This window comes from Vidua chalybeata, chromosome 1 (assembly GCF_026979565.1).
Source record: "Vidua chalybeata isolate OUT-0048 chromosome 1, bVidCha1 merged haplotype, whole genome shotgun sequence".
NCBI classification, from domain to species: domain Eukaryota; kingdom Metazoa; phylum Chordata; class Aves; order Passeriformes; family Viduidae; genus Vidua; species Vidua chalybeata.
The window spans coordinates 5,351,211-5,373,673 of NC_071530.1; the positions used below are offsets into that span (position 1 = coordinate 5,351,211).

The 22,463-nt window shown below is 38.8% G+C and overlaps 1 protein-coding gene across 1 annotated transcript in view; it reads left to right on the forward strand.

The window, feature by feature from the left end:
- The first annotated feature begins 299 nt into the window (after positions 1-299).
- LOC128784944 (sodium channel protein type 5 subunit alpha-like) overlaps positions 300-22,463 on the forward strand; it is a 32,465-nt gene continuing 10,301 nt past the window's right edge. Inside the window, exons 1-17 of the mRNA XM_053936897.1 lie at positions 300-554; positions 1,562-1,680; positions 3,737-3,841; positions 5,416-5,544; positions 6,315-6,406; positions 7,124-7,327; positions 9,899-9,956; positions 10,630-10,771; positions 11,220-11,417; positions 12,472-12,648; positions 13,192-13,593; positions 14,721-14,850; positions 16,653-16,891; positions 17,235-17,435; positions 18,197-18,550; positions 20,194-20,631; positions 21,505-21,651. Coding sequence (XP_053792872.1) covers positions 300-554; positions 1,562-1,680; positions 3,737-3,841; positions 5,416-5,544; positions 6,315-6,406; positions 7,124-7,327; positions 9,899-9,956; positions 10,630-10,771; positions 11,220-11,417; positions 12,472-12,648; positions 13,192-13,593; positions 14,721-14,850; positions 16,653-16,891; positions 17,235-17,435; positions 18,197-18,550; positions 20,194-20,631; positions 21,505-21,651 — 3,390 coding nt within the window. The remainder of the gene's footprint in view (positions 555-1,561; positions 1,681-3,736; positions 3,842-5,415; positions 5,545-6,314; positions 6,407-7,123; positions 7,328-9,898; positions 9,957-10,629; positions 10,772-11,219; positions 11,418-12,471; positions 12,649-13,191; positions 13,594-14,720; positions 14,851-16,652; positions 16,892-17,234; positions 17,436-18,196; positions 18,551-20,193; positions 20,632-21,504; positions 21,652-22,463) is intronic.

Genomic DNA, 22,463 nt, shown 5'->3' on the forward strand with positions numbered 1-22,463 from the left:
GGTGCTCCAAATATACTCTTAAGTTTGCAGAGGTTTGCTCACATCCTATCTGTGCATATAATTTAAAAAAAAATACTGAGAAGACATCTCACTGAAAAAGGTATTTATCATATATTTTCTTCTTTTATTTTTTTCCTTCTCTGTAGAAGCTGATGGCTTAGAAAGTTGATGTTCTTAGCCATGCATGGGCAAACAGTTGTTTCATTTCCATAACTTGCCTGTTTTGGAGTTACTTGACTTCCTTTCTACTTGTTTCTATTGTTTGGACAGAATCAGTGACAGGAAGAGAAGCATGAAAAATGGCTGAATTCTTGCTACCAGGTACCAACAACTTCCGCAGGTTCACTCAGGAATCCTTGGCAGCCATCAAAAAGAGAATTGTTGCCAAAAAGAATTGTCAAAAAAATACCATAGAGCAGAAACCTGAGGAGAAACCACGTCCTCAGCTTGACCTAAAAGCTTTCCAGAAATTGCCAGCTCTCTATGGAAATCCTCCTCCAGAGCTCATTGGGGAACCGCTGGAGGATCTCGACCCGTATTACAAAGATCATAAGGTTAGAGCCAACCAAGATACTTGGATTTTATTTTTAATTAATTTAATTCAATTTAATTTATTGTATTGCCAAAAGTTTCTGTGGGCAATCTGTCAAAGGGTTTTGCTTACACCGCTTTATACAAATTCTCAACCCTTTCTCTGTTAAACAATGCATGCAGTTGGCACAGCTGAGTAATGTAATCTTTTTTGAAAAAGCTTAACTTTAAATTTTAAGAATGAAATAATATGAAATCAATTAACAATTGAATCAGAATTGAAGCTGAAAAAATAAACTGGATAAAGAAAGAAAAGGGGAGTTTAAAAAGAAGTTATAATAATTAGGGGTTATAGTACTTTTGTACATTTTGTACATAATTTTGTCCATTTTCGTAAATTCCATAGTTTTGAACAATGTGTTTCACTCCATCTCAATACTTTTGTTCCACTTACATGTACAATAAACGATACTTAAGCATAAAGATTATTTTAAAATGATTGCTGATGAATCCTTACAACCTCCTGACTCAAGCTCCATATTCCAGTTGTGACATATTGAAGAATATGATTTTCAATAACAGAGAAATGGAAATGAATCCATTGGGAATTATGCTTTTTGCTTGAGAGGAGGTTAGACACTGAACTAATTTCTACAGTCTAGGAGCTAGAGGATCACTGTCAAAAATAGCAAATAATGAAAAAGGCTGCAGTTCTTCCTTGCATCTCTTCTGCATCTTGACTCAGTGAGGGGTTCATTCTATTTTAAGAGAATAATCATAAGCAAGATTAGTTCTGTTCATGGCTCTTTGCAAATCACAAGGTTGAAAAAGAAGTTTGTGCTAAGGAATATTTTGCAGCCTGAGAGTTAAAGTTTCTGATGAAAGGATAGCAAATTTATTCAGCCTTTTCACTTAACCAGGCTAAAGTGAAATTCCAGCTCTTGGTCATGACTGACACAACAGGATATAGCACAAAAATAAGTTCTATGTTCAACTTGCTGACAGATTCTTGTTTGTTTATTTTTAAAAGATTTTCATAGTGCTAAACAAGCAGAAAACAATCTACAGATTTACTGCTACACGTGCCCTGTGGATCTTCAGTCCCTTCCATCCAATACGAAGAAGAGCAATTAAAATTTTAGTACATTCATATCCTTTTATTGGCTTTATTCACTCTTTTTGATTATAAAACTCTACATAATCTTGTGCTTTTGTATTTTACAGCATTGATTTAGTCTGGTCTTTTCCTCACTACAGACAGATTCTAATTATTAATCACCTTAGATATTATTTGTGTTTTGGTGCTCTTGTGATATTTAGAAATAAGTTTTGTGAGTATTTGGCTTATTAAGCCTGATTTTCTACAGATTTGTGTTTTGAGCTCTGATATTGATTTCTTGATGTGTCACAAACAAGTATCTCATTCTGAAGCCTTTTACAGTGAGAAGATTGATAAGATCTCTATCCTCTTTTTCATCTTCTGCTTCCCCAAATGTGGGAATTAAATTCAACTCATGTGCCAAAGCTGATCAACCATTGGCCAGCTTTGAGAGAAAAGGTTGAGATAGGCAAGCACACACAGGAAAACACATAGGAAGAACCCATGTAAGCTTAGTTTCTCTGGGAAATGAGATTCAAAAAGTATACATGTGGTATATGAAAGTAAATATTTCCAGGAATGCTTTTGCAGGGAATGCCTTGGGAATATAAAGGTAATATAGTTCCCACCTCATATATCAAATTTAGGAGGTGGGAATCACAAGTGTATTGCTCCAGTTTGGCACTGGGGAAGGACACCTGAGCTGTGGCTTCAGACTGAATCAGACCCAGAATGGAGTCTGTGATGCCCCTGTGTGGATTTCAGATTCCTGGCCATCTCCTGGCTCTGTGGTGTGAGGTAACTTCAATAACTCGAGGTTGTCATCGCAGCAGCGTGCAGACATCCCTGGAAGAGGCACTCCTCTCATCTGGGGCTTTCTCTGGGCAGAAGCTGGCTGACATTGGCATTTCCATGAGTGTCTCAGCTCCTTCTAACAGCTGGACCATGCCTAGAGCTAAAGCCAGGACTTGCTTTTTGTAGGGATGGAGAGGATGGAAAATGGCAAAGAAAGATGTCTTTCCCATACTCTTCTACCCTATGGATTGCCCACATGTGTGGTACAGCAAGGCATGAGATCCAGTTCCAGAGTCATTTGCTTGATCTTAGGTGTCCACATATGAGGGAGCTGCCCAAGCTCCTGTTCTCTGGGCCAGCAGGTCCCAGACAGCACCTGGGAAGCCCCTAGAGCTGGCTAAACATGGGCATCACAATTTTAAAACCCCATTAATCTATTAGAGAGCACCCAAAGAAGGGCTGTGAAGATGGTGAATGGTCTGGAGGGGAAACCACATGAGGAGTGGCTGAGGGCATTTGGTCTGTTCAGCCTGGTGAAGACTGAGGGGAGACTCACTGTGGTCTTCAACTTCCTTGTGAGGGGCAGTGGAGGGGCAGACCCTGATTTCTTTGCTCTGGTGACAAGTGACAGGACTCGAGGAAGCAGCTGGAGCCAAGGCAGAGGAGGTTTAGGTTGGATATCAGGAAAAGGTTCTCCACCCAGGGGTGGCTGGGCACTGAACAGGCTCCCCAAGACAGTGGTCACAGCACCAGCCTGACAGAGCTCAAGCAGCACTGAAGCAAAGCGCTCAAGCACATGATGTGACTCTTGGGATATCCTGAAAAGGGCCAGGAGCTGGCCTTGGTGATCCTGATGGGTCCCTTCAAACTCAGCATATCCTGTGATTCTATGATCTAGAGTTGTTTGAGACTCCTGCAATCACCCTGTCAGATTTCGTGCTGTCCTTTGGAAGAGAACAGCTTTGCCAGGTCAGAGGTAGGTTTGGGCTCCACCTGTGTGATTTGGGCAATGGTTTAACTTGTATGCCATAAAATGAAACTAAAATTGCATCCTTCCACCCAATCCTAAAGTGGTTGAGGGTCCCTTTTCCAGGCTGGAAATGCTTAGAGCAGCAGATCTGTAATCAGTACAGAATGACAGCAGTAGTGTGCTGTCACCTAGCATGGCTCAAAATCAGTGAATACCTGTGCATGTTGTTCTTGCATGTGCTTTAAACAAAAAGCCAGATAATATCAGCCAGTGACTGATGCAATATTTAGTTACATTTCTGAATCCATGTCATATTCTTTGCCTTCACTCCCGTGACTTACATTGTTCACCTGGTTTATCATGTGCACCATTATAACCAATTGTGTATTCATGGCTCTGACTGAGTCATCTAAGTCTTCATCATCTTCATGGAACACATATGTTGAGTAAGTATCTGTGGGTATGTATATTTTTTATTTAGGTACATGTATTGAGTTGTTGAGACTTGCCACTTTCACTCAAGATAATTTGTGGGAGATTTGAAAGGAAAGTTGCTTGTCTTAAGGGGTTTTTTAAATTTAGATTTTATTTGAGGAAGTAGTTTTGTCTTTAAGCCCAAAATATACAATAATTTTGATGTTATAGGAGAGAGTAAGTGCAGATTCAGTTCCACTGTTAAACTGGCTTTATGTCTGTTCTGCTGCTCCAGTTTTCCCACTTTCTGAAATTACTCAGTAATTATTTGCTCTCTATCAAGATGTATTTCCTGTTGTTACTGATGCTGATTGAGCACATGGGAGTTGCTGTCTTTCAAAATTTTGGCTAATTATATTGAAATGCTGAGTTTTGCTCTAATAAAATGTTCTGTCAGAAGCACTTGGCCTGCACAGTGCTGTTAGACTGGAAAGCTTTTATCTTCAGTGCTGCCAACACCTGCAATGTTAAATCACAATAAATCCATGTTTTGCAGTCAGTCTTGAAATGCATAATGCCATATTTGTTGATTTGGTTTTGGGTTTGTTGGTTTTGGTGTTTTTTTAGAGACTATTTCATCTGTCACTTTTTCACTTTGGCAAAACGCTAGAGTATGAATACTGATGATTCTAACACCTAACACAAAGGAGAAGATTCCCAAATACTTAGTATTAAAAACAGGTTTTAAAATATTTTTTACTATATCATGTTAAATGACACTGAAACAGCTTGGAATGGCAAACTCTCATGCAAGCAGGAACAAGATTGTGCATGGTCTTAAAAGACCAGAAGATGCTGAGGTTCTTCTCTGCCTTTGAGAGAGTTAAAGGTTGGATCAGAGTTCTATCTGCTGTTGACATCAGCTACCATTCAAATGCATTTCAAGAATAATTTCAGAATACTTCTTTCCAAATAAAAAGGGAAGCATTACATCCATATAATTTCTTAGTGCATTTACTGACTACCAAATGAAAGCCTTTTGAATTCTGTAGGGATATCGCTGCCTCCTTGAAATTATAAGTGCACTCAGTTAAGTCCAGAAGAGCTTTTACTGATAATTTTCCATTAATAAGAATAATTGCCATCTTAAATTGAAAACCCTCTACTCTTGTATTCCTCTAAGTGTTTTAAATATTCTACACAGAAATGGTTGCTGTGTGCCCAAAGGAAATAACACAACATATCACATGTTCTCTTGGCCACTTGAAACTGGAGGAAGATACAAATTTGGTTCTTTATTTTAGCAAGTAACTGGGAGTTTAGTGTTTATGAAATTATGGGGTCTCACATGAAAGAATTTGGAAAAAAATTGTCGAATGCCAAAAAGTGTGTCATGGGTTGCACATTAATAGCCATGTCCGGGTTGCAGGCAGCTACAGCTCCAGTGAACCAGATACTGATGGAATACACTGAAATCCAGCAGAAATCCTAGTTCTCTCCAGCAGTGTCTCACTTTGCTGGCCCAGACATTAAATAGTCTGACCGTGCCTCTTCTGTTGAGTGCTAACACTGCTCTTTCCCTTTGGCTCTTCTCTCCCCTCCTTAGATTTACTTTCACTGGCATTTACACTTTTGAATCATTGATAAAAATATTGGCAACAGGATTCTGTCTAAATGAATTCACTTTCCTTCGGGATCCTTGGAACTGGTTGGATTTCACCGTTATCGTCATGGCGTAAGTGGGAACAAATAAAATATGGATTACCTGCCTCCTCTCTCTGTGCTAGAAATTCTCATTGCTGTGGTGCAAAAGGCTGTCTGTGGTTTAAAAACCAACCCATGGCTCCTAATTGCACCTGAAACCACCTAGAACATTGACTTTTCCCCTCGTTTAGCACTCAACTGTATTACAATAATGTTTTAGTCCTTCAAGAAGGGACTAGAGCTGTGCAGAGCAAGATATTGCCAGTGGTGGGTATATGTGAATGGATGTGTTTAGACTGGTGAAATGTAAGAGCTGGGTATAAATACAGGCTTGCTGACCCCATGAGTGAAAGTATAATTTTGCAGTTAGGGTGATGGGTATAGACACCAGGATAGTGGATTAAATTACGGCTCCATCTCCAAAAATCGTACTTAAATCCTGATTTTCTGGTAATTAGCAAGCTTCTATATACTGGTTAAATGCAGCTACAGAAGGAAGATCAAAACAGCTCAGCCAGCATTTGTAAATTCATAATATTGAGTGGTACTTTTGTATTTTAAATGAATGATGTTTAAAGATGCTGTGCACAAGCCAGGAGCCACCTCAGAGGGAAACTCTAATAATGAAGAAATGCATTTCTATTTTATAAGTTTTCAGACAAATCCTTGATATGTAGCTTTTGGTAGCTTTTCAATGTTTAAAATACTCTTGGAAAGATTGACATCCAGGAATGACCACTGTAAATAACTGCCCTGTTAACTCTGTTCAACCACTTGGTATTTCACATCTGCTCTTTACAGGTATGTGGGAGCATTTAGTGACTTGGGGAGTGTGTCAGTCCTCCGGACTTTCAGGGTTCTCAGGGCTTTAAAAACCATTTCTATAGTCCCAGGTAAGAAATCTTACTTGCTGAGTACTTTCTCCTCCTTACATTCTTTGCTTCATTCAAAATGTTGGCTTTTGCCTTTTATTTTTTCCCCTGTATCTTTCACAAGTTGCAGACACAGCTGAATTTGTGCACACAAAAGGTGTCTCAGTTCAACTGTCCCAGTCAGAATGAATCAGGTGTTAGAATACTGAATACAATTTGTTTTCATTACGTTTTTAAAGATACTGCTCAGGGTTTATAGTGTCAGTTTTACAGAATGTGCTTTTGGTTGATGTGTGTGTTATAGTTCCACAGAAATAATTCTGGATATTGAAGGGTCTTTACCACTAATGATTTTACATCATCAATCCATGCCAGGAGAGGTTCAGATTGGATATTATCATCACAAATTACAGGTGTTGGAAGTATAATTTGAATTATGCATATTACTTTTCATGGATAAAGAAAACTAGACTATCTCTGGTTCATCACCTTTGCATGAATATTTTTCAGAGATTAAAGGAACCTCTAAAAATTGTAGGGTCAACGAAAGGAGGAAAAAGTATTTCTCTCATATTAGTCACTCTCATCCTAAATATACTTGTATTGCAAATATATTTGCCACATATTATCCTGTAATTCTTATACTTTGGCTTTTATACATTGTTTTAATTCTAATCAAGTATTATATTTGAATCTCAGGTTTTCATCCTGTTTTTCCTTTTTATATTGTCTTTTTAGGGCTCAAGATCATTGTAGGGGCCCTTATCCAGTCTGTTAAGAAACTTGCTGATGTGATGATCCTGACTGTTTTCTGCCTCAGTGTTTTTGCCCTCATAGGCCTCCAGCTTTTTAAGGGCAATCTCAGGCAAAAGTGTATCAGGAACACTACAGAGTCTTGTAATAAAACATGGGAAAGTTATGAAAAGTTTCTTAATGATTCAGGTAATTTTTTCTCCTTAGTTCTTCTTTAGATGATGCTTTAGACACCTATGCACACGTGTATAACCACTGCTGTGAATTAGGATGTTTTGATTGATGTTTTGATGAGTAACTACCTGAAAATGGTCTTCTGATTGCCAGAGCAGCTTGCAGGCATCCAGGAATGCACTCCTTCCCCTCATTATAAGAAAAAGCACTCCCAAATTTTCCAGTAACATCCAGATCTGTTTCCCTGAATGATAAGACAATAACTGAAACATGCATTAGCTCGTTCTCTGTTGTAATTCCCCAAAGTTCACCTTTTACTACAGGCTGAAGAGCCCATGCATCTTCATTTTCCTGCTCAGTGAGAACTGCTCCTCAACTTAAAACAGAGGAATTTTTTTAAAAGGCAAATTACTTACTTCTTGACACCAAATATATCTTATTTTATGTCTTATATGAGATATATACAATACATATGTTTCATGTTTACAGCTTGGCTGAGGCTGGTGATGGAACTGTGGAGCAGAGATCTGAAAATGCATCAAAGCATTCTCAGTGGAACAATTTTAAGATGCAATTCAGAATAGCAAAGCAAAGCCTTGTGTTAAAGGAGAAGACTCAATATATATGAAAAAAACAGACTCAGAATAATCAACGTCTGTGCCAGAAATATGGAGAAAGCTTAATCACTGAAGGAAATCTCTCCCAGTGAGTTCAGACATAGCAGCAGTTGCACAGGGAGAGAAGAATTTTCCCAGGGGAACCCATGAAATACATGAAAAGTCACCCAGAACTGCTGTTTGTCCACACTCTATGTGGGAGACTTGTTCAGACAGGATTTTTTCAGTAATTTCACCAGCCAGGGGAAGAAAGTGTAGAAAAGATTTTTGAGGAAAACCTTTTTTTTTTTTTCCTTGTTCCTACCAAAAGACCACACATAAGAAGCAAGTAATTTACATGTACAGAAACTGTAATAGCCATAATTGAAAGCAAACTTGAAAAGGAATCAATCAGTGACAAGAACACCATAGCAGAGGTCATGGATGAGACAAAGCTGGGCTAAAAATGCTAATTTTCTGTGCTGAAGAACAAAAAGCAAAAGGATCTGTACTTTAGTATATGCAGAACATTGAAGCTGTATAAAGGCAATGGTGTGGAGAAAACAGAGCTCGAGAAATATAAAATCTGTGTTGCTCCAAAATTTTTGTGAAAATCCTATGCCAAAAGGAATGGGAGAGCCCAGACAGGTTTAATGCTTGGTAGATGACTTTTTTATAGGATTTAGGATGTACAGCCCTATAAGCCCAGTTTTCTATAAAACTATTTTTATATATTTTTATGGACTGCTTTCTTCCTGATTTTGTGGGAAGTTCCCAGCTCCCACATGGAGAGCTATATTTTATTATGATTCCCTGAAATTCAACCACTGAATCTTCTTAAAAAACCTTTTCTTTATTTCAGTTTGCAGGAGTGGAGCTGAGCAAAATTCCAGTGGAAAGTAGCCCAGATAGGGATTCATTCCTTTATGGGGTATTTACATGGTATGGCAGAGCTGATATCAAAGGCTCCTGGTGGCTCTGAATCATGCTGACTTATCTGATGAGCACAGGAGAGGTTTGAGAAGCACCAGGGAGATGTGAGACCTCCTTTACATCTGGGATAATAAATCCACACCTTAATGGAGATAATTAGCTATTAGCTAGAGCTTTTATTTGATTCTGCTGATAACAGAGATAATGCTAAGAGAAATAGGGGAAGAGTTCAAAAAGGGCACAGCTCCAGCATCCTAATGGAAAAATCTGCATTTCTCAGCTGAGCAGGGTTAGGAGCTGCTGTTGGGCTCAGTAGTGGTGGATATTCACACAATCAAATACTCTTTCTTCCCCCTCAGAACTGGACTTTTTTATTGCTCACTGGAAACAGAACTGGTCTATTCTACTCCTAGCAACTTTTGCACACATTCTTGGAGAGGGGTAATTGCTATGGGCCAGAACTCTGCCAGCTTCTGTCAACATTTACCAAATATTGCATTGGTTTAACATTTCTATTATATGTTAGGGAGAAATTCTTTATTTAGAGAGTGGTGAGACCCTGGCACAGGTTGCCCAGAGAAGCTGTGGCTGCCCCTGGATCCCTGGAAGTGTCCAAGGCTGGGCTGGATGGGGCTTGGAGCAACCTGGGATAGTGGAAGGTGTCCCTGCCATGGCTGGGGTTGGAATGAGATGAGCTTTGCAGTCCCTTCCAACCCGAACCACTCTGGGTTTCTGTGACTGCATTTGAGCCTATGTCTTCCAATTCTTCATTTCCTTTATACAGATGTAGTGTAAAGTGATAATAACTGTAAAAATTCTTCAGAAGGACTGCCTTCAGTCTGAAATTCATGCACACACATATGCATGTTTATAAATGAGGCCAGGGCATCCTGCAATCTGGTGCAGTTAATGTGAGCATGGGAAACCTGTGCACTTGCTCTTACAGGTCACTGGTTACTCATCACTACTAATATTAAATGATAGAGGATTCAGGTTAGAAAGTGTAGAAAGTGCTCTGGGTTTAATTTTTTTTCCCTTTTTTTTTTTTTTGTAATAGATGACTTCGCTAGGAAAAATGGTACTGTGGATATTTTGCTGTGTGGTCCGGGTGCTGGGTGAGTGACTTAAGATTATTTCTTCCTTGGAAGTTTTCTCTGCCTCAGTGCTCCTATATTTGCTCAGTCATGCGAGACAAAAGCAGAAATTCCAAGCTTTCCTTGAATGCAGAAACAGGAACACAGAAAACAAAGTATAGCAAACAATCAGAAAATTTAAGTCATGTAGGGAATGAAGTATGAACCTGCAGCTGGCTTATTCAGATCTAGTTAGTCTTTTAGACTTTCCTGAAGTGTTGTCTTCCTTTTTCCCATGGATGTATGAGAGAACTGAAAATGTGAAAGATCTGGGTCATATCACAGGACAGACGCTCCTCTCTGTGAAGGCTCATGAGCCTTAAACTGGAAAAACAAAACACAAATTTTGGAAGGCAGGGTTGGGCAAGGAGGGAGATGTGGCTGCTTTGCAGTGAGGGGTAGGGGATGAGGATTGGTGATGAGCGGGCTGTCCTGGGATGGTGATCTACTCCAGCCTGTCTTTTTCCTTTGCTTCTGGATTGTGGGTGCTGCTTTTTCCATCCCTCCTTCCAGCCAATACTACCTGGAGTAGAAAATTGTTCTGCACTCTAATGGACTGCAGAGCTGAAACATAATCGGAACTCTTACAGCAAGCTGAAGTTCTCCTTGAAATCTGCACATTTACAAGAGCTCCACTTTTTGTTATTAATTCTAGGGACTGTCCTCCTGGCTATAAATGCTGTAAAATTGGGCCAAATCCTGACTATGGTTTCACCAGCTTTGATACTTTTGGCTGGGCTTTTCTTTCCTTATTCCGCCTGATGACCCAGGACTACTGGGAGCGTCTGTACCAACAGGTACCAGTTTTGTGCATGGCTCAGAGCTGATCTTCATTAGTTGAAGCAGAAATATGTAGAGAGGACAAGAAACCTCAAATAAAAGCAAAAGCTGCAAGTCATCAAGCCCATGTCTTCCCTTCTGCCTGTGACTCCTAGGAAAGGGATGCTGAAGTGCTTCCCAGCCCTTTCGCCCTGCTCTTGGAAAAAAAGTCCTAAAAGGGTTCTGTACTTTCCTTCAAAAATGTAAAAATGCCTCCTCCATTGTCTTCATGGCATTTACAATGTGAGGGTATCAGAGGAGGAAGGAAGACAGGGAAGAATAGCAAAGAAATGTATAATTCCATTTAAGCTTCCTGAAGCATTGTGTCTAGGAAGCTCAGTGCTTTTAAAGAATTTCAGAGACACATTGAAAGCCTACCTGGTATTTTTTGTGGTAATGTTTATCTCTGGGGTGTGTTGCTTGCAGACCCTCAGAGCTTCTGGGAAGGTGTATGTAGTCTTCTTCATGATGGTCATCTTTCTGGGCTCATTTTATCTAGTCAACTTGATTCTGGCTGTAGTAACAATGGCATACGAGGACCAGAACAAGGCCACCATTGCTGAAACCGAGGCAAAGGAAAGGAAATTTCGGGAAGCTATGGAATTACTGCAGAAGGAGCAAGAGGTAGGTAAATTATTCACTTCCAAGTGTTTGTCTCACTGTTCTATTTTTTTGGTCAGGTTTAGGTTGGAAGGGACCTTAAAGATCATCTCATTCCAAGCCCCTGTCATGCCAGGGACACCTTCCACTAGACCAGGTTGCTCAGAGCCCCATCCAGACATAAGAAAAAGCATCACTCCCTTCTGTATAGAAAAACCATTCATGGAAATAGGAGCAAGTCATAGCTTATTGAAATTAGTGATTCCTGGAGCTGCAGAACAGCTCCTTGTTCAGCTGTGTATGTTTCCTGGGAAACAATGACTGTTATTCTGGATAAAAAGCATTAAAGGTTGATGTTACTTTAAGAAAAGCAGTATTCTTAAATTGGGAAAACATAAAATTCCATCAACCAGCAGCTTCCAAAAGAAAGTTTAGTTGTTTTTTTTTTTAATTCTTTTTTTATTCTATTTTGTCATTTGGGCTGCTGAGCAAAGAAACTCACAGTAATTCTGCTGCATTAACATCTGAGCCAAAACCTATTGTAGTTGAATGAAAAGTCTCTTGGTAACTTAAATAGCATAGAAGCTTCTGGAATAAGATACTCCCGTGCTTTAAAAATATCACCCTAAATTCAGCATTGGAAGGAAAATCATCCACACTGTGAATATAGTCCCAAGGATCCCCAATGAAAAGAAGGACTTTTATTATGGTTTGAACATTTATTTTGGGGAAAGAATATATTCTACTGCATTATTTTCAAACTGAGCATTTTTATTGTAAGCAAATTTGCCATATGGAGGAGTAGGAGCTATAATGTGATTATTTTGCCTCTGGCAGGCCCAGTACTTGTAATCATATAACACACTGCAAATAGCAAATTGTTCAGTGCTCCATATGTTGGGGAAATTCTCTCCTCTTTCATTTAGCATTATTATATATTTGAAGATTTTTAGTGAGTTTTGTGAAACACAAATTGTTATCAGGAAATAATAATATAGAGCACAGAAGTGTTTTCTTTCTGCTTTTACTCAAAGCACCCAGCAAAAATATCATCAATTTTTTTTTTTTTTAATTACAGTCACTGGGTATTAAAGGGATTGATATCCTCTCACTTAGCTCCTTTGAAGCCTCTTCTCTGTCACCCAAAGAAATCAAAGAAAGGAGCAATAGGGAAAGGAGAAATAAGTCACTGGGGAGAGAAGAAAATGAAGAAGAACTTCCCAAGTCACAGCTCCCAGACAGTCAACGAAAGTTGGTAATCTATTATCTGAATCTGAGATCCTTACAGCTCTTCTAATTTTAATTTATAATTAATGGCTTGAAAGCATAAGCAAAATCCCATTACAAACACAGATTACTTTTAAATCTTTAAAATAAACAAATGTTGGGATAAAGAAGAATTAGATCAAAAAATTAATTTGAAAAGCAAGTGTTATAAATGAAGGATGAAAGCAAAGTTAAAATAGTTAAATAAATTTTCTATAACAAAGAGAAATAAAAAAAATGTGAATGACTATCGGCACTTAGCTTTTATACCATCATTCTCTGTGAAAAATTTCATATTTAAAATGTAAGTATAAAGCTTATCTCAAAAATAGCTGGTACAGCTCATAAAGTTTTATTATCTGCCACTGACAATCTAAACATAATCCTTCCCGAAAAATCTAAATCAAATAGGAGTTTTGCACTTGCAGTGGTTGATAGCAGACGCTACGAAGCTCTAATAATTTAGAGCTTCCCCAGATTCCCTCTGTGATGTTACGCTGTTCTCTCTGTTTTGCTTTTCCTGGGCTCCCAGCCTCTCCTGGGCCTGGCGTACGGCACCAGCTCCAGCCAGGCCAAGCGCCGGCTGAGCCACGGCAGCGTCTTCAACTTCCAAATCCCCGCCGTGGAGGTGGATTCCAGAGTGGACCCCGGTGCCGAGGACGCCCCGGGCGCCGGGGGACGCAAACCCCGCTGCCGGTCCTTGTCGGGAGCGCAGGTGGGAAGGCGCCCCAGCCTGCAGAGCCAACGGGGCCACAGCTCCCACCCCGCCACCCCGAACTGTGCGCGGAGCAGCGAGGGGGGCACCCTGGGTGACCACCTCGGGGTGGGCTCGGGGCTGGCAGGAGGGAGCAGCAGGGTGCACAGCCAAGATCTCGTGTCCTCTGAAGGAGCCGCGCTCCCACCAGTCATGGAAGATGCGGGAAAGGGGGATCTGGTAAGGAAAAATATAATATTTTAAATATATGCTTTATACTGTGGTTTATCAATCAGTGGCAGGGTTGTTTTTTTTTGTTGTTGTTGTTTTTGTTGTTGTTGTTGTTGTTGTTGTTGTTGTTGTTTTAAGAGTTTCACCTTAATGGCAAACAGTGATGTGAACTCGAGTGTCGCTCTTGGACACGAAGTGAGTACTCAGACACTTGGTAAGTTTAAAGGAGAAAAAAGAGAAAGTTTTATTCGAACATCTTGTATTTATAGAATTCTAGAGGTGACCGTGGATTGGAGGATGGAATTACCACCTCTCCAGCCACACTGGTCAAACCAACAGTCTATTAATTCTCTCTCCCCACAAAGAAGAAGCAAAACAATCATTATTTACATGAACAGTGCATGAGTACTCTAGTAGAAATATGCAAACAGATCAGAAGGCTGAATAAGTTTTATGAGAACTATAAAACTTTCAAAAGAACTATAAAAGAAAACTTAACACTTTTAAAAATCAAGGCAACACTCAAGCATGCTGATGTGGGAATTTTTCAGTGGTCTGTAGAAACAGGTTTTTAATAATCTGATGCTTCCTGAAAATTAGATTTTGGCCTTCCTGTTGTAGACCTTATGTTTCTGCTATTCATTAATTGCACTAACAATTAGTTAGTGCAAACAAAAGTTTGAAAGGTTCCTAGTGCTGAAATTACAAGTCACCCTTTTCATCCTAAATGCTGCTCAGAGGTGTAATTTTGAATAATACCCGTGATTTTTTTTTTTTTTGTTCATAACCCCTTTTGCATCATGCAGCAGCTTTGCCTGTAAGTTCCTCAATTTCCCCTGTTTATCCTTCACCTCTCTCCTATTCCATTAGTTTCTTGAATAATTCCTAGGCCTGTTTCCCCTCAGACACTCATTTCCAAGGCTGTACTTGCCCTGTGTTACGTGCTTGCAGGATCCATGCACTGCAGCCCCATAACAGAGTAGGACCTTCAATCTCAGCATCTATTACATCTTGTAAAAATGTACATTTATTTGGCTGCCTGTCACTGTTCCTGTTAACTCTCACAGTTACCCATCATCACATCCTTGCTCATTTCACTCCCGTGGTATCTCCCTAATCGTGTTTACTTCCCTGAGCAGCCAGCTGTGCATGATGAGAGCAGCATGATGCATTTACCTCCTCATCTGTCAGCGGAGTACTTTAATGAGGCTCTTCAGAGACAAAGGGCAGCAAGTGTAGTCAGCATAATTACCAGTGTCTTGGAGGGTAAGTGGTTCCTCATTAAGTTTATTTCAACCCTAAAGTTATGCTGCCATGAAAGAACAAAACATATTTCTTAAAGGTTAGCAGAGATTTGTGGGCGTGTTGTTAGGAATTTCATTGTTAATTTGGACTTCTTTTTGAAAAAAAGGTGTTACACAGTCTCTCTGTACTGGAACACATTCTTTGCTTATTGTAAAAGCTCGTTGTGTAGGACAGAAAGTGAAGGGGGTTGGGGTGAGAGTGGATGGAAGATATTTCTGATCATCTGACCTACAGGATTGGGACACTTTTCTCCTCCTGATCCTCTGATTTCTGTTGTGTCAGTGGCAGAATTCAGAGGATTCACAAACATACAAAATTCAACAATTAATAAGATTATGCAAGTTAAATTAGTTGTGGCAATTCTTGAATATTGAATACTTAACTTTAAAATTTTATTCCTTTAATTTACCTTCCCATGAGAATTTTTGGTGGGAGTTAATCAGTGACAATGATTTTGTTGACTGATAGTTTCATTGCAGATCTTGCTGAAAAATTTCAGTCCAAGTTATTCAGGATGAGGAACTTTTGTTTTCTTTTGGCCCTTTTGAGGAGCTCTACTACCAGTTCTTGGACCACAAGTATGGAATTGAATAGGAGGGTACCTGTGGCAGGAAGGTCCCTTTTCTTAATTTTTTAAAAGATTTTTTTTCCTGGGAGAATCCCAGTTGCAACACATCTGGTTGAGCTTTGCATTGCAGTGTAATTCATCAAAGATCTGGGTTTTGTTGCAGTTTCAGCTGTGAGCTGGAGTAGGACAGGACTTGTCCTGTCCTCTAGAGGAAGACAAGAGCTAGACCTGGAGTGAGGATTGAGTCAAAGTGATCACTCTGGAATAAGTGGTGTAGGGTGCAGATGTAGGTATTGAGCCTGGGGGAGAAGAAATGAAAATTAAACAGAGGGAAGAAATAAGGACAGGTCCAATTAAGAGAAGGATGTGAGTCAGACCCAGCTCATCTATTTCTGAAAAGCTTCCAGGTCCCTGAAAACCAGATGAGTAATTCCTACTGTGCTTGTATTTAAAGCTAGTTCCAGTTAGTCAAGGAATTTGCGCAGGACTTAAGCTGGGTCAAAAGTATTTTGAAGGGCTGATTAATATTAATGGTGAAGAAAGAAAAGCTATGAGATTTAGATTTGATTAAAAAGATGAAAATGACAAAGACAAAACAGCTTCTGTCTCAAGTTCTACTTGAGGAAAATGGGGATGTGTTGAACTTGCATCAGCTGGGAAATGGTGGGTGTGGCCTTTCCCATAGAAAAGGCCAAATTTCAGGCAATTTGGACTTGCCAGAGTCAGAATTCCCATGTCTATTCTTTAAACTGCCTTGAGGGTCAAGGAAGGCAAAAAGTTGTTGGGTGTGACACGGCCGTTGTCCCTCACCCGTGTGAGGACAAGGTGGGAAGTGCTGCAGCTTCTCTGTTGTCCTGCAAGATCATCAGAAGTTGTGGTGAGGCCCCTGCATCACAAATATCTGCATTGCCAGATGGTTGAAGGACCAGTCTGAGACAAATAAAACCCTTTCCAAAGGCTTTTGAAGGAGGTGCTCACAAAAGAATTTGGCATTTTCTCTGGATTTTTATTTTCGTGTTTATCAGCTGATGTAAGAACCACATGGATGGTAAAAATTGCAAGGAGGCTCTGTGAGAGATGAGAGATTTCCTTTTTCTTCTCTGGTCTTTTGAATGCTTGAAGTTGTTATTTCACCATCTTGCTCAGATAACTAATCTTGATAACTAATGATAGAAGGATTTTCTTTTTCATTTAGAACATGAAGAAGCTCAGCAGAAATGCCCACCACGCCTGAAGAAATTGGCCTTAAAGTATCTAATTTGGGACTGTTGCCCACTTTGGTTGAGAATCAAGGAAAAAGTGGCTGCTTTCATAAAGGATCCTTTTTTTGAACTCTCCATCACGGTTTGCATTGTGATGAACACTTTGTTCATGGCACTGGAGCACAATAATATGTCACCTACTTTTAAATTCATGCTTAAAATAGGAAACTTGGTAAGCAAATTCTCAGCTATGTGGGTTTTTATAGAATTAATTAATTGGTTGATGTGTGTTTTCACTTGAAACATAAAAAGTGACCATAAAAATTAAAAATTAGCAGACCCTGCATTTATAAACTTTGTTTCTAACACAGACAATTCCCAGATATTTTTATGCACTTTGTCATGCTCCTGAGAATGCAGAAAACAATCCTCCCATTTTAATTGAAAGTGCATTAGGACTTCATGAATATGGGTTTTATTTACCTGTCTATGAATGTTATTTGAGGGGAAATGACCTAGAGATAAGATAAATTCATGGCTACTTTCAGGCTGATGCTACTGTTTCCTTGTCACAGGTTTTTACAGGAATCTTCACTGCAGAAATGATCTTAAAAATCATCGCTCTAGATCCCTATTACTATTTTCAGCAGCCCTGGAATATTTTTGACAGTGTCATTGTCACACTGAGTTTAATTGAACTGAGTTTCCCCAGACACAAAAGCAAGAAAGAAAGGAGAAAAGGAGGAACCCTGTCAGTTTTACGATCCTTCAGACTGGTAATGCTTCACACATGCTCAGTTGTATGAAACTTTATCTTGTGAATTTAATAGAGAATACTTCTGCAGTTAGGAGGCAAGAAATTATTTTTTTTTTTACCCCAATTATTTTTACTACCTCATCTTGGCTTTAAGAAACACACTCAAACTCCTCCTTGTGATGTTAGAGTCAGAGTTTAAGAAGTATATTTCTTTCGGATTCACTGAGAAATATTCAAAAGAAAAAATATTTCAGACTGGACATGTTATAAAACTGACACAAACAATTAAAAACTAGCACAGGAAATTAGGAAAAAAGTGACGGAGTGCAAACAGAAATAAACAATATTTAAAGAGAGATGTGAAATTATGTTAAGGTATCCACTTCATATACTGGGGGCTGATTTAAATTGCTTTATCAAAATATAGACTCTTTTCATAGTGCTACAGCAGCAGTCCCTGAGCTTTTGGTCTTTTGTTTTGCATGTAAATTAGGCACAATAATCTACACCAAGAGAATTGCATGGACAGCTGCCTGCATTTATCAGGGTCTCAAGTTAGTTTGGTCCTTTACGAGGTGATTAGTTTATGTTTGCAGTGTTGCCCAGTCAAAAGAAAAAAAAATATCTATAAATACTTTTTTAAAAGTATTAATGTGCCACAAATGTTGCATTGCTGGATTAGTTCAGAATATCAGTAATTTGGTTGTTGTGGGATTTGCATGGTGCAAAGATGAGTTCTCTCTACCGATGTCTAACACTATGTTTTATGTCGCTACGCAGCTGAGGGTCTTCAAACTGGCAAAGTCCTGGCCAACTTTAAACACTCTAATTAAAATAATTTGTAACTCCCTGGGAGCACTGAGTAATCTGACCCTCGTCCTGGCAATCATCATTTTCATTTTTGCTATAGTAGGGGTGCAACTTTTTGGGAGAAGTTATGCGTTCAACTGCACTAAAATAAGCAAAGACTGCAACCCACGCTGGCACATGAAGGACTTTTTCCATTCATTCCTCGTCATTTTCCGAATTCTGTGTGGAGAATGGATTGAGACCATGTGGGACTGCATGGTGGTTGCTGAACCATCACTGTGTCTTGTTGTCTTTCTGCTGGTCATGGTGATAGGAAATTTAGTGGTAAGTTTCACAATGTGTTCTTCTCTTCATCCTGTCTGTGGTGGACTCCAGTTAATGGCTGTTCTGACAACAAAAGGTAGCTTCCCAAAAAACAGGTGGAAAAGTTACCCATGTATGTTATAGTCTGTGAAATCCTCTTTTTCCTTTCACCTTTGGGCCGTGGTCTGTATTTTCCCATTTTTGTGAGCTTTGCACGCAGCATCACTTGACCTTTTCATGTGGCAATGTGACAAGAAATACCTTTGCAGTAAATACACTACAGGCAGGTACATTCCTCTGCATCTTGGGATTTGGATGTAAATAATCAGTGAGGCTTATGGCTTACCTGCTTGAATTAATTAGGCCAAGTGCTTAAGTCCCTCTCTAAATCAATTTTTTTTATTTTATTAAGACCTCATACGAGTACTGAATTCTTTATCAGCAAATGGCAGAATCTACAGTGCTACCACAGAAATCAGGACTATTTTTAGGCATCTCAAAATACATTTATATCCAAGATCTTGCAATGGCATAACCTACACAGCCTCAACACACTATGCTGGGACACAAGGGACAGCCTGCCTTCCTTGGTCCTGAGCTGTCCCTTCTTGATGCCCAAATCATAAATATCTTCTTTTAGTAACTTTGTTCCTTCATTCACATGCCAAGCTTCTCTTAATTGCAAAAAATATTTGAACATATTTAACTCTAGGCAGACCTTTATGGGAAATCTCTGCTCTGTGGCTGAATCCTGAATATGTATTTTATATCCTGTCTGTTCCACACCTCAATGATTGATGTCAGTGATGAAATGCTGTGAGTGAGATTTATATCACATCATGTTAACTGTCAAGCAATGAAGTGTTTAGCTCCTACTTTTTGTCCAGGCTTTCTTATGGTCCAAGGAAGCAGAGAGAAGTACTGAGATTTATTCCAGCCTAAAGTCAATAACTAAGACAGATGGGATGAATTGATCTCTGGAGGGCTGATATTCTCCATTGCCCGAGGTCCTTGGATGGCTCAGAGGTGTTATTTGCCCAGTTCTGCCATGACAAAAATTAAGATACACAGATCCCCTTAGTAACCAAAATACTAGTGAAAAAATTAAATTCTCATATTCCCTTAAAAGCAAACAAACAAAAAACAAATGGAGGTTTAAAAATTCCTTTATTTCAAGGTATTTATAAATGAGAAATTTGAGCTTCTCTTGGTTTCGATTTTTGTGATAATGTGGCAGATTTGAGGAAATTTCTGGGCCTGAATCTGATCTCACAGAATTTTGGAAATAACTCTACAGAGGCCTGATTTAATTCTAATTTGAAGAATGAAGATAGAATTATTAAACTGACAGGATGTGAGTCGCTGTTGCTGCTTTAACCTTTGAAAAGTTGCTTTCACGAAATAATGCATTTGGCACACAGCTCTGTTTTCTCTTGTAGTTTAAATTACATTTTTTGAGAAGAGAGGAATGGGAACATTGAAATTTCTGATAGAGTAGTTGATTTAATCAACCACCTTTCCTTATCACCTTGTTTTGGTTTGCTCAGGAGAGACTGAACTTTGGTAGCATCTGTGCTCTTCAGAGTTAGAATTCAAATTTTCAAATGCTAGTCTCCAGACTTTAACTTTTTTATTATTATTATTATTATTTCAATTGCTTTCAGGTTCTCAACCTTTTCATTGCACTGCTGCTGAGTTCTTTTAGTGCTGACAGTCTCCAGACAACAGAGGATGATGGAGAGATGAACAATCTTCGGATTGCCTTCGCTCGGATCCGCAAGGGATTCCGCTTTGTCAAGAGCGTGACCTGGGACACCTGCTGTAGGAAGCTCAGGCATATAAAGAAAGTGCACAAGAAGAAAATCAAATTGACTGCACAGAACTCACTTGGGCTCAAGAGTGAAGAGCCAAAAAGTTGTAAAGAGAATTACAATAATGAATGGATTGAGAAAAACAGGGACAAATGCCCAGGTCTTGAAGATTTTGTTAGAAACCCCAACATATTTGTTTGTGTCCCTATTGCTGAGGCAGAGAATACAAGTGAGGGTTTCGAAGATGATGATAAACTGAGCACATTTACTGACACAGAATGCAGCAAACAGGTAATGGATCTCTTAATTTGTGTTGGAACAGTGGAATTGTGGAGAGAGGTGAAAGGAGGGAGGGATGTGCGGGAGAAGAGTCTCTAGCAGAACAGGGTGGGAGATGTTGATCCATTTCCAGAGAGTTACAAAGTTCTGAACTAGAACCAAATGTAAAAATATTTACAGCAAGGGTAAATCATCTTTTGGAGCCTTTTAAAATCAAGATTCTTTCATGGTTTTAAAAGAAAATTTTTGCAGGAATTCTAGCTGATGTGCTGTGGTGCACACAGGTAATTGTGGCAGTCCTTGGTGAGCTCGGATTTTTTAATGTAAATATTTATGCATAATATTAGCTATTTTGGTATTATTTGCACAAAAGAACAAAAATACATGTTCTGCATACAGAACATTATCATGGATTCAGAATATGAATTGATAGCTCTGATCCTTACTTGGTGTTTTCCTTTGCTGTTTGTAGTAATTATTAGAAATGGATGGGATTAAGTATGGAGTGGCTCTACTAAGGACATATTTTTGATACTACATCATATATTTACCCTATTTCTTTGTGCTCTATGAATTTTTCAGTTCTGTTTCGATCACAATTGTCATTCTGGTATCACAATTTCCCATTTAAATTTCCCTCTTAATTCCTATGCAAGAATTCTCATTTAAGTTTTGAATTGATCACTAAAATGCCTTCATTAACTCTGCTGGGGAGAAGTTCTGTCCTTAGGTAAAATCAGAGACTCAAAATGATCCCTTTTTATAACTCTTGTTTGGAGATTCCCACTTTAAATGAAACTTATAGCTTATTGGTTTTTCACCTCTGACTTGTACACTCCCTAAAAAGGCAAAAGAAAGCCCCGCTAATCGACAGTTTAATTTCAGGATGAAAATCACCTGAGGCAAAGGGGAGACAGAGCAAAAAATTCAGGCAGCTCGAGTAAAGGATCAGGATTTTCCTCTGAAGAATTCAGTGTGCTTTATCTAGGAAATGACATGAAGAGTGAACTCTCATCACCAGAAGAAAAAGAGGTAACAATTTTTATTTTTTTTTTAGTGATGTTAATTTTCCAATACTGGTCAAACACAGGTATATTTCTGTTCAGGAATTTACCAAGAGAGAAATTTAGTGCCAGAAGCAGCTCTGAACTTGCAATACTTGGTCTGTCAGGTCAAGAGGCAATACTGGAGCTGGAATTCTGTGAGCAAAATCAAAGGTTTTCTAGGTATTTATTTTAAAGAAAAATATAAGAATAGGAAATAGAGCATATAGAAATGGGAAAACTATGATGTAACTTTGGTAGTAATTATGAATAATTTATAAAATACTCTGATAGCTTCCATTTATTAAATTTTGACCCCACAAAAAAGGAGAAGTAAAAAAAAAAAAAAAAAAAAAGAATAATTAAAGAGAGATAAGCTTCCATGTGGGAAATTCCATCAGGTCTGCCTGTGTCCTAAGTATCTTGGATTCAAGAAACATAATGTTTGGAATGAGTTTCTCTCTGTGTCATTAAAGATCGTTGTTACCAGTTTACAGTGCTTTTAAAATAATTTTGAATGTAGAATACATTCAAAGAAGTAAAAACCAGCATTATGGAAACATGAAAGAACAAAAGCATAAAGTAAGCAATTGCTAACAAACTGCTGATTCCTAACATTGTCTTTGGTTTAATGGGATGGCAAAAAGCTTTGTAACCCTGATGAACACAGGGTATGATTCCAATTTCTACTTCCTAAATATTGTCATGGATGCTCAGTTCCTGGCATGATAATGGATTTATTTATCTGGGTCTCCTCTGTGAATACATCTTTCCATGATTTCATGGTTTTAACCCAAGTAA